This window comes from Argentina silus, assembly GCF_951799395.1.
Source record: "Argentina silus genome assembly, chromosome: 7".
Classification (NCBI taxonomy): Eukaryota; Metazoa; Chordata; class Actinopteri; order Argentiniformes; family Argentinidae; genus Argentina; species Argentina silus.
The window spans coordinates 23,647,172-23,659,671 of record NC_139661.1 but is presented as its reverse complement, the minus strand read 5'-3'; the positions used below and the strand labels follow the sequence as shown (position 1 = coordinate 23,659,671).

Genomic DNA, 12,500 nt, shown 5'->3' with positions numbered 1-12,500 from the left:
GACCAGGGGGAGGATGGGGTGGTCAGGGGGTGTGGCTAAGGCCTGCCACGCCCAGCGGTACACCTGCAGCCTCTGGAGAGACGGAGCTACGGGCAGCTTGAGGCGCTGCTGGCCCTTCTGGCTCACCGAGGACACGAGGACACGAGGACACACACACACACACACACACACAATCAAAATAAGGTAGTATGCCAGTTTAATAACATTTTTGGTTTTGTGGTGGACCATATAGGTGTGGTCAGGTGAGCAGTTGGAGTCAAAGTGTGTGTGTGTGTGTGTGTGTGTACCTTTAGTGCTTGGTCCGGAGTGAGGTTGGGGTCTGAGAGGAGCTCGTGCTCCACACAACGACGCAGCTGAGAATCCTCTTCAAACATCCTCTCCATGTTCAGCACCAGCCAGGCGAACCACACCTGCACGCACACACACACACGCACACGCACACGCACACACACCATCCATCAATAATAAACAACACAACTGAGAACAAACCCAACGCTCCAGAACAGAACCAGTCATGTGGGCTCTCTCTCACCTCTCCACTCATGGATTGGCCCTCTATAAAGGAGGGTGTGGCATTTCCAGCAATCCATCCAACCAGAGAGGAGAGCAATCCCCGGTCTCCATGGTAACCTAGGGCGTTCTACAGGAGGGGCAGACACAGAGAGCACTGTAGAAACCCCAGGACAGTACCCACAAAAATACTGTAGTTACAGGATTGACTGTGTGTGTGTATGTGTGTACCTTGTGCAGCTGGTACAGTAGTTTCTGTACACACTCCTCCTGGTGGTGTGTGAAGGCGGCCCGGCAGATCTGGTCCATGAGGAACAGAACTGTTCGGTCCCGGTACCACAGGTTCTGCTGGGTTAGGATCCCCACCCAGAACTCCAGAACCGCCCCAGCACCAACACGGCCTGGCCCAGAACTCTCCATCACGTGAGTCTAAAAGAGAAACAGACACAGTGGACACACTCATTAACGCAATAACTAGCCTAACTAGTTTCTTAGCCCTGGACTAATCTGGCACAGTAACATTATACAATTCTAAGCTCAGCATCATTGTGTGTGTGTGTGTGTGTCTGTTTGTACCTGTATGACGCTGTTGAGCAGGCGGACGTTGTCTCCGTAGACGGCTCCGGTGAGGAGCGGCGCCACCCGGTGGGTGACCTGCTGCGTTACACCCTGAGGACACACACTGTCACACTGGAGGAACAACTGAACACAGCTGACAAATCTGGGGAAGAGACAGAAGACATTCACATTTAGCAGACGCCTTTATCCACAACGTCTTACAACAAATACATTGGTTTAAGTAAGTGAATCATCTATCCATCAGTCATCATAAGATAAAGTAATCAATGCTCAGACCAGGGGCCATAGGCAGTCACAATGCTAGAAGAAGGAAACAATTATTTTATTTTTTTATTTACACAGAGAGAGAGAGAGAGAGAGAGAGACAGAAGAGAGAGAGAGAGAGAGAGATGAGTGAGGGGAGAGGTGGGGGGATTGTGTATGGTATGGTTCGTAGAATAGGTGTTAGAAGCTGGTAGAAGTTGAGGGGGTATGTAGGGGGTTAGGGTAGTGTGTAGTGTGTAGTGTGTAGCTTACTGGGCGTTCTTCAGCAGGTAGAAGCTGAGGGGGTATGTAGGGGGCAGGATGTTGTCCAGTAGGTGTACAGCTGCTCTCAGGTGACGAGACTGAATCAGACTCTTCAACAAATCCACTCCTTCAGTACAGAAGTGCTCCAGACTGAACAGACAGGCAGAGAGGAACACCACACGCCAACATTCACACAGATGTAGTCAAATGAACGCTTTAGACTCAACTAAAACACTGTGCATCAAAGGAGACACTATTTCAAGGGTCCAGAGGTGTGTGAGTGTGTGTGTGTGTGTGTGTGTGTGTGTGTGTGTGTGTGTGTGCGTGTGTGTGTAAGCAGACCTGTGTCCTACAGTGGTCATGGCGATGGTCAGGTAGCAGCCAATTGGAATGCCCGCCTTCACAGCTCTGAGGACAGAGTGCATGCTGGGAGCGTGCGTGAGCTCAGGGGAGGGGTGAGAGGCGGAGCCAGGGGCGGACCAGGCTGCCTGAGGGTTCCGGGCGTTGCCATGCAGCTTCAGCCGTAGCAACAGTTGCCACGCCCAGTGGCTGAAGGAAGCCTCGGGAGACACGCCCAGACGCAGAACACTGGCCAGGTAAGACACCTGAGAGAGAGAGAGAGAGAGAGAGAGAGAGAGAGAGAGACAGAGAGAGAGAGAGAGACAGAGAGAGAGACAGAGAGAGAGAGACAGAGAGAGAGAGAGAGAGAGAGAGACAGAGAGAGAGAGAGACAGAGAGAGAGAGAGAGAGAGAGACAGAGAGAGAGAGACAAGAATAAACTTGAAACTTGAGAGAGAGGTCCAGTTTCAAATAACTGTTTGATATGAGTGTGTGTGTATGTGTGTGTGTGTGTGTGTTACCTGTTTGATTCCCTCTGAGATAAGACCACTGTAGGGTTTGTCTGTGAGATATTTCTGATAGGCTTCGGCCACCAGCAGGGCCACTTCAGTGTGGAGGGAGGGGGACAGGGCCAGGGTCCCGTCCTGGAGGACACAACACACACTCACACTCAGACCAGGGTGCCTCAGGGTGCACGTGAGAGGGAGAGAGAGAGAGAGAGAGAGAGAGAGAGAGCGTGTGTGTGTGTGTGTGTGTACTGTAGTACCTGTGCGTAGCCCCAGTCCAGTCCCTCCAGAACCACGCAGGCCAGTCGGTTCTCCACAGCAGAGAGGGGGTGTTGGAGCAGCCAGGCCCCGATCACACACACCTCCTCTGGCCTGGGCCGCCACAGACACAGGGGCAGCTCCTTACACAGGTACAGCGCCACCTAACACACAGAAAGACTTAAGTCACTGACTCAGGTACAAAATACCACCCCCCCCCTACACACACACACACACACACACACACACACACACACCCTACCATGCCGACTGTCTCTATGGTCTCTCTCAGTCTCTCCAGCAGAACAGAGATGATGTAAGGATGGGCCGTTGCTATGGCAGCCAGCAGCTCCCGTCCCACCTTGGAGTAGGTCTCCCTCGTAGACACACTGACATAGGACACCTGAACGGGGAGTGGGGGAGTGTGGGGGGGGGGGAGAGTAGAGTGGGGGGGGGATTAATGAACATAAGCAAATAAAAAAAACAACAACAGCACAAAGTTTGAAAGGTCTTCTTCTCGCTCCCTCATATCAGTCCGTCCTCCTGGTCCGTACCTGGTAGAGGAGCAGGACGTACCTGGTAGAGGAGCAGGACGTACCTGGTAGAGGAGCAGGGCGTACCTGGTAGAGGAGCAGGACGTACCTGGTAGAGGAGCAGGACGTACCTGGTAGAGGAGCAGGACGTACCCGGTAGAGGAGCAGGTCGTACCTGGTAGAGGAGCAGGACGTACCTGGTAGAGGAGCAGGACGTACCTGGTAGAGGAGCAGGGCGTACCTGGTAGAGGAGCAGCACGTACCTGGTAGAGGAGCAGGGCGTACCTGGTAGATGAGCAGGACGTACCTGGTAGATGAGCAGGGCGATGGTGGTGACGAAAGCGGGGTCAGAGCGATGAGTGGGCGTGGCCATGTGGGCGAGGGCCGTGAGGAGAGAGATCCCGTCGGAGCTGTTGACCTCACAGAGCCAGCCCTCAAACCTCCGCTGGTGCTCCGAGTCTGGAATACAGCAGGATTAATCAGTCAGGAGGAGAGAGGAGGGACCCCCGAGGCCGGGCAGGGACCCCCGAGGCCGGGCAGGGACCCCCGAGGCCGTGCAGGGACCCCCGAGGCCGGGCAGGGACCCCCGAGGCCGGGCAGAATGGGTGTACTGGATGTGGGATATTAAATCACTTGTGTACAGCTGAACATTTGTTTCATTCCATCACATATTGTGTTCTCTTATGTTAAACTTTAGAATTAAAATACATTTTATAACAACCCTGCACTGTTGAGGATTGTAGGTTGTTCCTGGGATAGGGGTGTGTGTGTGTACCTCTGAGGGCCTGCAGGCAGGTGTGTGTGTTGTCTGTGGTGTTGAGTGTGTCCAGTCCTGCTGTCTCAACAGACTGCATCACATAGAGAACTCTCCACAACATGGAGCTGGACAGGGTCCCGTAAGGCATCTCAGACATGAACAACCAGATACCCAACCTGAGAGAGAGAACACACACACACACACACACACACACACACACACACACACACACACACACACACACACACACACACACACACACACACACACACACACACACACACACACACACACACACACACACACACACATTTATATTCCTAAAAAATGCATGCCGAGAATCAATGTTTCAGTTTGAAAATTGTAAATAATGTCCTGCAGCACAAAGCCTGAGGAATGTTTCGTTCAGATGTTCAGATGTTCAGATCTCCTCTCACCTCTTGTTTCTGAGGACATGGAGGACAGCCCTGAGGAACAGGTGGTCGTATTCCAGTTGGAGCTTCTCCAGAGAGAGGGAGTGTGTGTGTGTACTGGGCTGGGCAGAACCAGCAACACTCACGTACTGGGCCCAGTGGTCACTGACGTAACACACCGTCATCCTGCAGGAGGCGCACAGGAGGGGAAGGGTCACTAATGCAACAAACACACATCTACACACCTAGAAAAGCCTCTGTCTTTGTCCTCGGAGTGTGAGTGTGAGTGTGTGTGTATGACAGTGTGTGTGAGAGTATGTGTATGTGTGTGAGTGTGTGTGTGTGTGTGTGTGAGTACTGACCGTATGGCGTGTCCTAAGCGTTTGACCAGCTGGCGGTAGCGGGCTCTGTTGTAGGTGTGTGTGTGTGTGTGTGTGTGTGTGTGTGTGTACTGACCGTATGGTGTGTCCTAAGCGTTTGACCAGCTGGCGGTAGCGGGCTCTGTTGTAGGTGTGTGTGTGTGTGTGTGTGTGTGTGTGTGTGTGTGTACTGACCGTATGGTGTGTCCTAAGCGTTTGACCAGCTGGCGGTAGCGGGCTCTGTTGTAGGTGTGCAGACCCACAGCCAGGAGTTCAACCACGGAGGAGGCGAACGCAAACACACGCATCATCTTCTGACTGGAACAGGCCTGGGGCTCATACACACCTGGACACACACACACACACACACACACACATACACACACATACACACATACATTACTTATTATGGCAGAGGAAGAATCATTTACGCCTTACACACAATGTAACCTTGACCCATACAGTCACACACACACCTTGCTTGCTCATCCCCAGCATGTGTGTGTAGAGCTGCTGGAAGGGGAACTGGGACAGCAGGGAGATGAGGTCCTCCTCACACAGCAAGAGCCAGCTGCTGTCTGGGTCCTCGTCCTACACACACACACACACACACACACACACACACACACACACACACACACACACACACACACACACACACACACACACACACACACACACACACACACACACACACACACACAGATTTACTTTACTAACACTAGCACAAACCTACATTTGTTTCTTTTATGAATACTATTTTATTGCACTATTTAGAAAATAATAAACCTAACAGACACACATCGCCTCAGACAAACCAACATTCACATTTTACATTTGTACATTTATGGCATTTAGCAGACGCCTTTATCCAAAGCATAAACAACAAATACATTTATTTAAGTAAGTGAATCATCTATCCATCAGTCATCATAAGATAAATGAATCAATGCTCAGACCAGGGTCAGGGGTTAGGGCCATAGGCAGTCACAGTGCTAGAAGAAACGTGTTCAGGGGTTAGTGGGGGATCTTTAGGAGGGACCGACACTTCAGACCCCCTTCCTCCAGCAGTGAAACAGGGTTACCTCCTCTCCTCCCTCGTCCACCAGGGTCCAGTTCCCAGACGCAGGGCTGGAGGCCGCAGAGGTCTCACTCTCACATGGCTTCATGTGGCTCAGGAACTCAGCACGGTGCCTGCAGAGGGGAAGCAGGTTAGAGGTCAGGGTGAAAGGTCACGGTTTAGGGGTCAGGGTGGGCATGGGGTCTCTCCTCACCTGGCAGGAGACATGAGGATGGCGAGAGCCTGCATGAAGTGATGCACCCCAGAAGAGTTCCCCAAAACCTGGATCTGAAACACACACACACACACACACACACACACACACACACACACACACACACACACACACACACACACACACACACACACACACACACACACACACACACACACCATGTGTTAGACATGCCTCTTGCCAGAGCATTTCCTCTGATGGTGATGCTACTGATAGCCAAATATGCTAACTAGCAAATATGCAACAAGTCCTTCTGCATAAACTATTTCATATAGAAATGATCAACTTCACCAAACAGAGCATTAAATGACAGCTTGAAGACCATCCAATCCAGAGAGAGGGGCGTGCCTCACCTGGAGGAAGGGTGCAGCCCACTTGCCCACCCCTGCAGAACAGCACAGCAGATGGTTCAGCAGGTAGAGGTGCTCTCCTGAGGCCATGCGCAGTAACACCGCCACCTGGGGATGAGGATGAGAACTGCATCAAACAACACATGAGCTACTGTTTGTCTCTGTATTCATCCATTATCATCACAGCCTGGGTTGATGGATTTGTTTGCCATTTGTCTGCATGGGTTGAGGTGTGTGTGTGTGTGTGTGTGTGTGTGTGTGTGTGTGTACCAGTCTCTGCAGCCAGTGGTGGATGTCTGTCTGGAACTGTGTGTCATCCAGGACACGTCGGGTGAAGCTGAACAGAACACTGATGGCCTCTTTCAGGGGCTGGAGCGAGCAGGGCCGGTTCTGGCTGCCGGAACACTCTGAGAACACACACACACACACATCTACTAACGCAAAACAGACAACATGTCCTGCCATGTGGATAATGTCAATATGAAATGAAAAGGGTGAAATATGTCTGAGCATGTATTTCTCACCTTGTAACAGGCGGTGCAGGTATGACTCCACCTGCAGGCGTGAGAGCAGGGCGGTGTAGGCGTGCAGCGCCACCTTCTGGTGAAGGAGCTCAGTGCGGGCCTCAAACAGCCTCTTCAGCTCCCCCAACACACACTCACTAAAGTCAGCCTGCTGGAAACGGTGGTACCCACACACCTTTGACTGCTCTGCACACACACCCTGAGAGAGGAGGGGATGGAGAGACAGAGAGAGAGAGAGAGAGAGAGAGAGAGAAGTGATGTAGAATGTTGAGCATCTAGTCTTTTGTAGTAAACTCTTGTGAATGTACCAACATCCTCCCCCCCCACCCACCCCCACCCCCCACCTGTAGAGTGAGCTGTTCGTCCCTGAAGCTCCAGAGGCGGTTCTGCGTGCTCTTGCAGTCGGATGTGTGTGTGTGGAGCTGTGTGTGTGACTGGGTCAGCTGTCGGCGGCAGCGCCAGTAGTTCTGCAGCAGCTCCGTCAGCTCATGGCTCTCCTGCCGGGCCAGTGCACAGAACCGGGCTGCACACACCTCCACACCCTCGGCCCACACACACACACCCCCACCCGACTCCCACACACTCAGCTGCTCCAGTGAGAATGCCTGCAGGAAGGAAACACAACAGAGAGGAGGAACTTTAACTGTTTTAAACCCTCCTTTAGCAGCCTGGAAAACATTTCTATTGTTGTGAATCCATGACGTGATCAGTGTGTGTGTGCGTGTGTGTGGTTACCTGCAGCTCTGGGGTAGGCTGGGGTAGTTCAGGGTAGAGTCTGGTCCTCGGGCCTACAGATGCAGCCAGCTCCAGGCTGGGGGGAGACGTGTCCTGCTCTGCTAGAGCCAGCACAGCAGGGCCCCTCGTCCCACAGGCCCTCAGAGCCTCCCCGCGGATCTGCATCAGGGGGCTCTCCTCCAGTTTAGGGAGGGAGGGGTAGAGGGCAGGGGCGCTGGGTGCTAGTGGTTTCTCAGGCATGGTGATGGAGGGCTGTACAAGGGTCTGGGGGGGCTCTCTCCCCACCTCAGTGCTCTCTGGCGCAGCTCTGAGCTCAGCCCCCACATCACCCCTCTCCTCATCCTTCTCCCGTGGTAATATTGATGGTAATATTGAGGATGATAAGGTCTGTGATGTAGGAGTTGGTAATGGCTCTGAGGGATGTGGTAATGTCTGTGTTGAGGATGATAATGCCTCTGTTGTCTCTGGATGCTGAGTCAGATCCTGCTGTTGCTCTGGGCTCTGGCAGGGCAGACTGAGGGGGATGTCTGTGAACTCAGCGCTGGGAGGGGCAGCAGTGGATTCCTCATTGCAGACAACGGGGGGTGCTGTGGCCCTCTTCTCTCCCTCTGCCTGCTTCTGCTTCCTGTCCTGTTGGGGGGGGACATTAGAGATCATCTATATTAGAAAGACGCTTTGGTAACACAACAACAGAATAAGAAATAGGAGGGTGTTTTTTTTCTGGTCCAAAAAACAAGCCTTGACTTGGACTACATAGATCAACATGGAAACAACAATGTAGGATCAGGTGACAGGTGCTCAGACAGGACCCTCTGTAGCAGGAACAGGTGTGTTTACCTGGGACCTCCCGCTGGTCTTGGACTTGGTCTTCTTGGGTCTAACAGCCTCCATCTCTGGACTGCTGTTCTCATTCCTTCCCTCCCCACTCCTCAGATCACAGACTTACATCCACAGAAGGGTTGGTCAATGGGACAGAAGTAAAGCACCCCTCTGTATCTCCACAGAGGGGTGATTATTTTCTAATCTCTCATTAGCTTTTCAAACAGGGTCAATAACAATCCTGTGATGACTAACTGACTCACGTGTTGCTCTTTGGCCTGGGGTCTATCTGGCTCAAAAGGATTATGTTCAGAGTGAGTTTTGGAAGCGTCCTCGTCTCTCAGCCAGCAGCGGTGACGGAGCTGGGCGGGTGGCAGGTTCCCGGGTGGCAGGTTCCCGGGTGGCAGGATCCCTGGTGGCACACAGGGGCACAGACAGCGAGCCTCGACGACAAACAGACAGACTAGTCAGTGTTGTAGTCTGGCTGTTAAAGCAGAGCAGCCTCTGTGACGGACTGTCCTGCTTCTCTCTGACAACACGACGCGACCAGAGAAGTGCGACTAACGTCGCGTTAGCCCGACGCGCTAGACACTACGCAAGAAAACGTAACGCACAATTTACACGATGAATACTAAATACTCATTCATAAGTGTTGACAGCTTCACCGACCTTAGTAAAACGATATATTTGATCACATCTAAAGGACGTTAGGCTCCAGATGAGCGTTCCTGCGATCAGCTGTCGTTTGTTTTGTTCCTGAAAGTGTTATCGCAATACTGGATCACGTGACTGCTCCACCTCTCTACGGAGCCCGAGAGGGGCCCCACCGCACGTCCACGATGAATCGATACACTTATAAAATGATCTTATTATATTGTGAGGTGAAATATGTTATTATTATTGAAGACACAGGTCTCTTAACTCGTTATTGCATGAAGGTCGTGGTCTAAGAGAGTATTCACAGCCATTTAACGAAATGCTAAATCTTTCGAGTGACACTATAGTCTGTCTGGCCGCCACACCGTGTGCTTCTGTTGTTAATGGTTCATGTGTCGTCTCGTTCTGTGACTGTGGTGTGTCCCTCTAGACTTTGATACTCATGGGAGGATCATAAGATTTTTCTCAGAATAAAGCCCTTGTCTCATCTATCCAGAGTTTTGGGTGGTTTATTTTACTTCCATCACATGTAATAAACACAGAAATGCAAAACATTTATTGACGAATGTACTGGTACATAGCCTACAATGACTGAATTCATAATTCTCAACACATTCCCTTTAGAAGTTCATCAGCGCCTTCAGTGCTTTGCCTGCCCTAACAAGATCATCTGATGTGACATTTGCTCTGAGATAAACAGAGTATGTGAAAGAGTTCTGTGTGTGATGTTGAAGTCAGGCAGGACAGGATCACCTCAGCTCCTCTCACATGATGGTGACCCCTCCCTGTAGGAGGCCTCTGTGACCGTTCTGTCACCCTTGAACCGCTGGCGGCCCTGAGTTCCCCCTGCAAGCACAGTGTTGCTAGTGAAAGCCTTATCCTTCTGTCTCCATCAACACAACACACGACAAAGCTTCCCTGGTCTCAGGTCTGGCATCCAGGTGTCATATCTGAGTCTCCAGGGTTTCTGATCATCATTCAGTTGATCTTTGGCCTCTGGCCCGGGTGTCTCTGTGCAGGGCTGGTTAAGGGCTGCTCGGTGCGGTTGGCTGGGTCAGAGTGTCCTGGCAGTGCCACTGGTGTGATGGGTTTTGGTCCTGGTTGTGTATGCGATTCAGGGGGTTGGGGTGTGTTTGTGTGACCCTGTGCCAGGCTGGGTGAATCGGGCGGTTGGGGTGTGTTTGCGTGACCCTGTGCCAGGCTGGGTGAATCGGGCGGTTGGGGTGTGTTTGCGTGACTCAGTGCCAGGCTGGGTGAATCGGGCGGTTGGGGTGTGTTTGCGTGACTCAGTGCCAGGCTGGGTGAATCGGGCGGTTGGGGTGTGTTTGCGTGACTCAGTGCCAGGCTGGGTGAATCGGGCGGTTGGGGTGTGTTTGTGTGACCCTGTGCCAGGCTGGGTGAATCGGGCGGTTGGGGTGTGTTTGTGTGGCTCAGTGCCAGGCTGGGTGAATCGGGCGGTTGGGGTGTGTTTGTGTGGCTCAGTGCCAGGCTGGGTGAATCGGGCGGTTGGGGTGTGTTTGTGTGGCTCAGTGCCAGTCTGAGGATCTCTGTTTTCTCCTTGTAGAAGCGGAGCTCGTTGCCACGGCTCCTGGCCACGCCCAGCTCCCTCTGTGCTGCCTGCAGCTCCACCCCCAGTTGCCCTGGCGATTGTTGCTCCCGTTCCAGCCAATCCAGAGCCATGCTGCTGCGCAAACCTGCATCGAGTCCCCGTCGCAAGTAATAACCAATCACACTCTGAGGAGGGAGGGGCCGAAAACAAATCATGATGAGTAAAGATTTTGTAGTGCATTCATACATTCCTGTAAACACCTACATTCATCTTACCTGTCGAGAACACTGCCTCTCTCTCAGAGCCTTCAAGGTCCCATTCCAATGCAACAACTGAAACACTGTCATCATCTCCTACAGAGAGGGGGAGAGAGAGAGGGAGAGAGAGAGAGAGAGGAAGAGAGAGAGAGAGAGAGAGAGAGAGAGAGAGAGAGAGAGAGAGAGAGAGAGAGGAAGAGAGAGAGAGAGAGAGAGAGAAAAGAGAAAGAGGGAGATAGTGACTGAAATTAAGGATAAATCCTTTGCAAAAAAGAGTGATTCCATCTGAGATTCTGTTTGTGCTTTGCGATGAGTAATGATCTGTGAAACTCTTCTATTAATAAATATAAATTATCTGAATATTTGTCCAATCTATAACCAAACTGCAAGTAAGTTTGAAATGCTAAAGTAAATCTTCTGCTGAGTCTGTGATCAAGGCTGGAGTGGGCAGTGTTATGAGTGTCTAGTCTAGTTGATGAACTTAACAGACACAGATGGAGCAACTGTGATGTAGCAGCTTTGGGGTTCATGTTTCTCTGGTACTGTAGTCTGTCTGTCTGCCTGTCTGCCTGCCTGTCTGTCTGTCTGTCTGCCTGCCTGTCTGTCTGTCTGTCTGTCTGTCTGTCTGTCTGTCTGTCTGCCTGCCTGCCTGTCTGTCTGCCTGCCTGCCTGCCTGCCTGCCTGCCTGTCTGTCTGTCTGTCTGACTGCCTGGCTGCCTGTCTGTCTGTCGGATGTGTGTTATGCCTGCAGCCAGGAAAGATGCCCTCTGTGTATGTGTGTGTGTGTGTGTGTGTGTGTGTGTGTGTGTGTGTGTGTGTGTGTGCGCATGTGTGTGTGTGCGTGGTATGAATGTATGTGTGTGTTGGAACATCTCCATGTACATGTCATGCTTTAGAGGGAATGATAATGAAGTCATTTCCTCCTGGTAATGACCCTCTCTGAATGCACTGCAGCAGACGTCTGCCTGTTTACACAGGAAGGAGGAACAAGGAGGTTTTAAACACTAATTGTCTCAGGCAGCAGTCCGTCTTGATATCCTACACCACGTTAGACGCCAAGGCACTTAGAATGAGAGGCAGTGAAAGGTGGGAGTGATTATCCTGAGACGTGTGTTTGTAGAGCAAAGGAGAAGAAACAGACAACGCCATTGTGTGTCTAATACATCTCAGCTACTGACTATTTTGTTGTCTGCTTTTTACCCGAAACTCCAGCATGGTCCTGCCTGTGTATGTCTGTAGCAGGAGGCTGTAGGCTCCTATGCTTGTGCTGGGGTCAGACGTGTCCTCCATAGAGACCTGGACACAGAACGAAACCTCCTCACTCACACAGGATAACGTGACATAACAGAACGTCAAAGTGTATAATTGGGCTCTGATGGTGGTGACTCACGTGGCTGGCCAGGGCCGCCTCCTGCAGGCTGTGAGTGATGAACTGTGGGGTGATGCATCGAGAAGGCAGCTCATTAACCAGAGAGTTCATCAGAGCAACACGGGCTGCATCCCTACGGGCCTCGGCCTGAGTCTCACACACCTCCAAAGAGAGAGAGGGGAGA

The 12,500-nt window shown here is 51.9% G+C and overlaps 2 protein-coding genes across 4 annotated transcripts in view; both read right to left on the bottom strand.

The window, feature by feature from the left end:
• Positions 1-8,789, bottom strand: part of epg5 (ectopic P-granules autophagy protein 5 homolog (C. elegans)) — a 20,347-nt gene extending 11,558 nt beyond the window's left edge. For all 3 annotated transcript variants that reach the window (XR_014554299.1, XM_083673156.1, XM_083673157.1), the window contains exons 1-23: positions 8,503-8,789; positions 7,666-8,295; positions 7,275-7,535; positions 6,931-7,129; positions 6,677-6,813; positions 6,410-6,514; positions 6,036-6,109; positions 5,847-5,955; positions 5,238-5,352; positions 4,957-5,107; positions 4,427-4,588; positions 4,008-4,165; positions 3,540-3,691; positions 2,962-3,102; positions 2,702-2,863; positions 2,457-2,579; positions 1,939-2,201; positions 1,606-1,746; positions 1,087-1,231; positions 742-939; positions 533-640; positions 288-410; positions 1-117 (exon numbers count right to left, since the gene is read on the bottom strand). The exon at positions 1-117 is cut by the window's left edge and continues 50 nt beyond it. Coding sequence is in view for 2 of the 3 variants with exons in the window: in XM_083673156.1 (XP_083529282.1) it covers positions 1-117; positions 288-410; positions 533-640; positions 742-939; positions 1,087-1,231; positions 1,606-1,746; positions 1,939-2,201; positions 2,457-2,579; positions 2,702-2,863; positions 2,962-3,102; positions 3,540-3,691; positions 4,008-4,165; positions 4,427-4,588; positions 4,957-5,107; positions 5,238-5,352; positions 5,847-5,955; positions 6,036-6,109; positions 6,410-6,514; positions 6,677-6,813; positions 6,931-7,129; positions 7,275-7,535; positions 7,666-8,295; positions 8,503-8,556 (3,828 nt within the window). In the remaining variant the exon portion in view is untranslated. The remainder of the gene's footprint in view (positions 118-287; positions 411-532; positions 641-741; positions 940-1,086; positions 1,232-1,605; positions 1,747-1,938; positions 2,202-2,456; positions 2,580-2,701; positions 2,864-2,961; positions 3,103-3,539; positions 3,692-4,007; positions 4,166-4,426; positions 4,589-4,956; positions 5,108-5,237; positions 5,353-5,846; positions 5,956-6,035; positions 6,110-6,409; positions 6,515-6,676; positions 6,814-6,930; positions 7,130-7,274; positions 7,536-7,665; positions 8,296-8,502) is intronic.
• Positions 8,790-10,119: 1,330 nt separating this feature from the next.
• The window catches only part of LOC310807530 (protein limb expression 1 homolog), a gene marked incomplete at both ends in the record, with an annotated part of 4,375 nt that continues 1,994 nt past the window's right edge, over positions 10,120-12,500 (bottom strand). Inside the window, 4 exons of the mRNA XM_083674029.1 lie at positions 10,120-10,875; positions 10,966-11,043; positions 12,148-12,243; positions 12,338-12,478. Of these exons, the coding sequence (XP_083530155.1) occupies positions 10,120-10,875; positions 10,966-11,043; positions 12,148-12,243; positions 12,338-12,478 (1,071 nt within the window). The remainder of the gene's footprint in view (positions 10,876-10,965; positions 11,044-12,147; positions 12,244-12,337; positions 12,479-12,500) is intronic.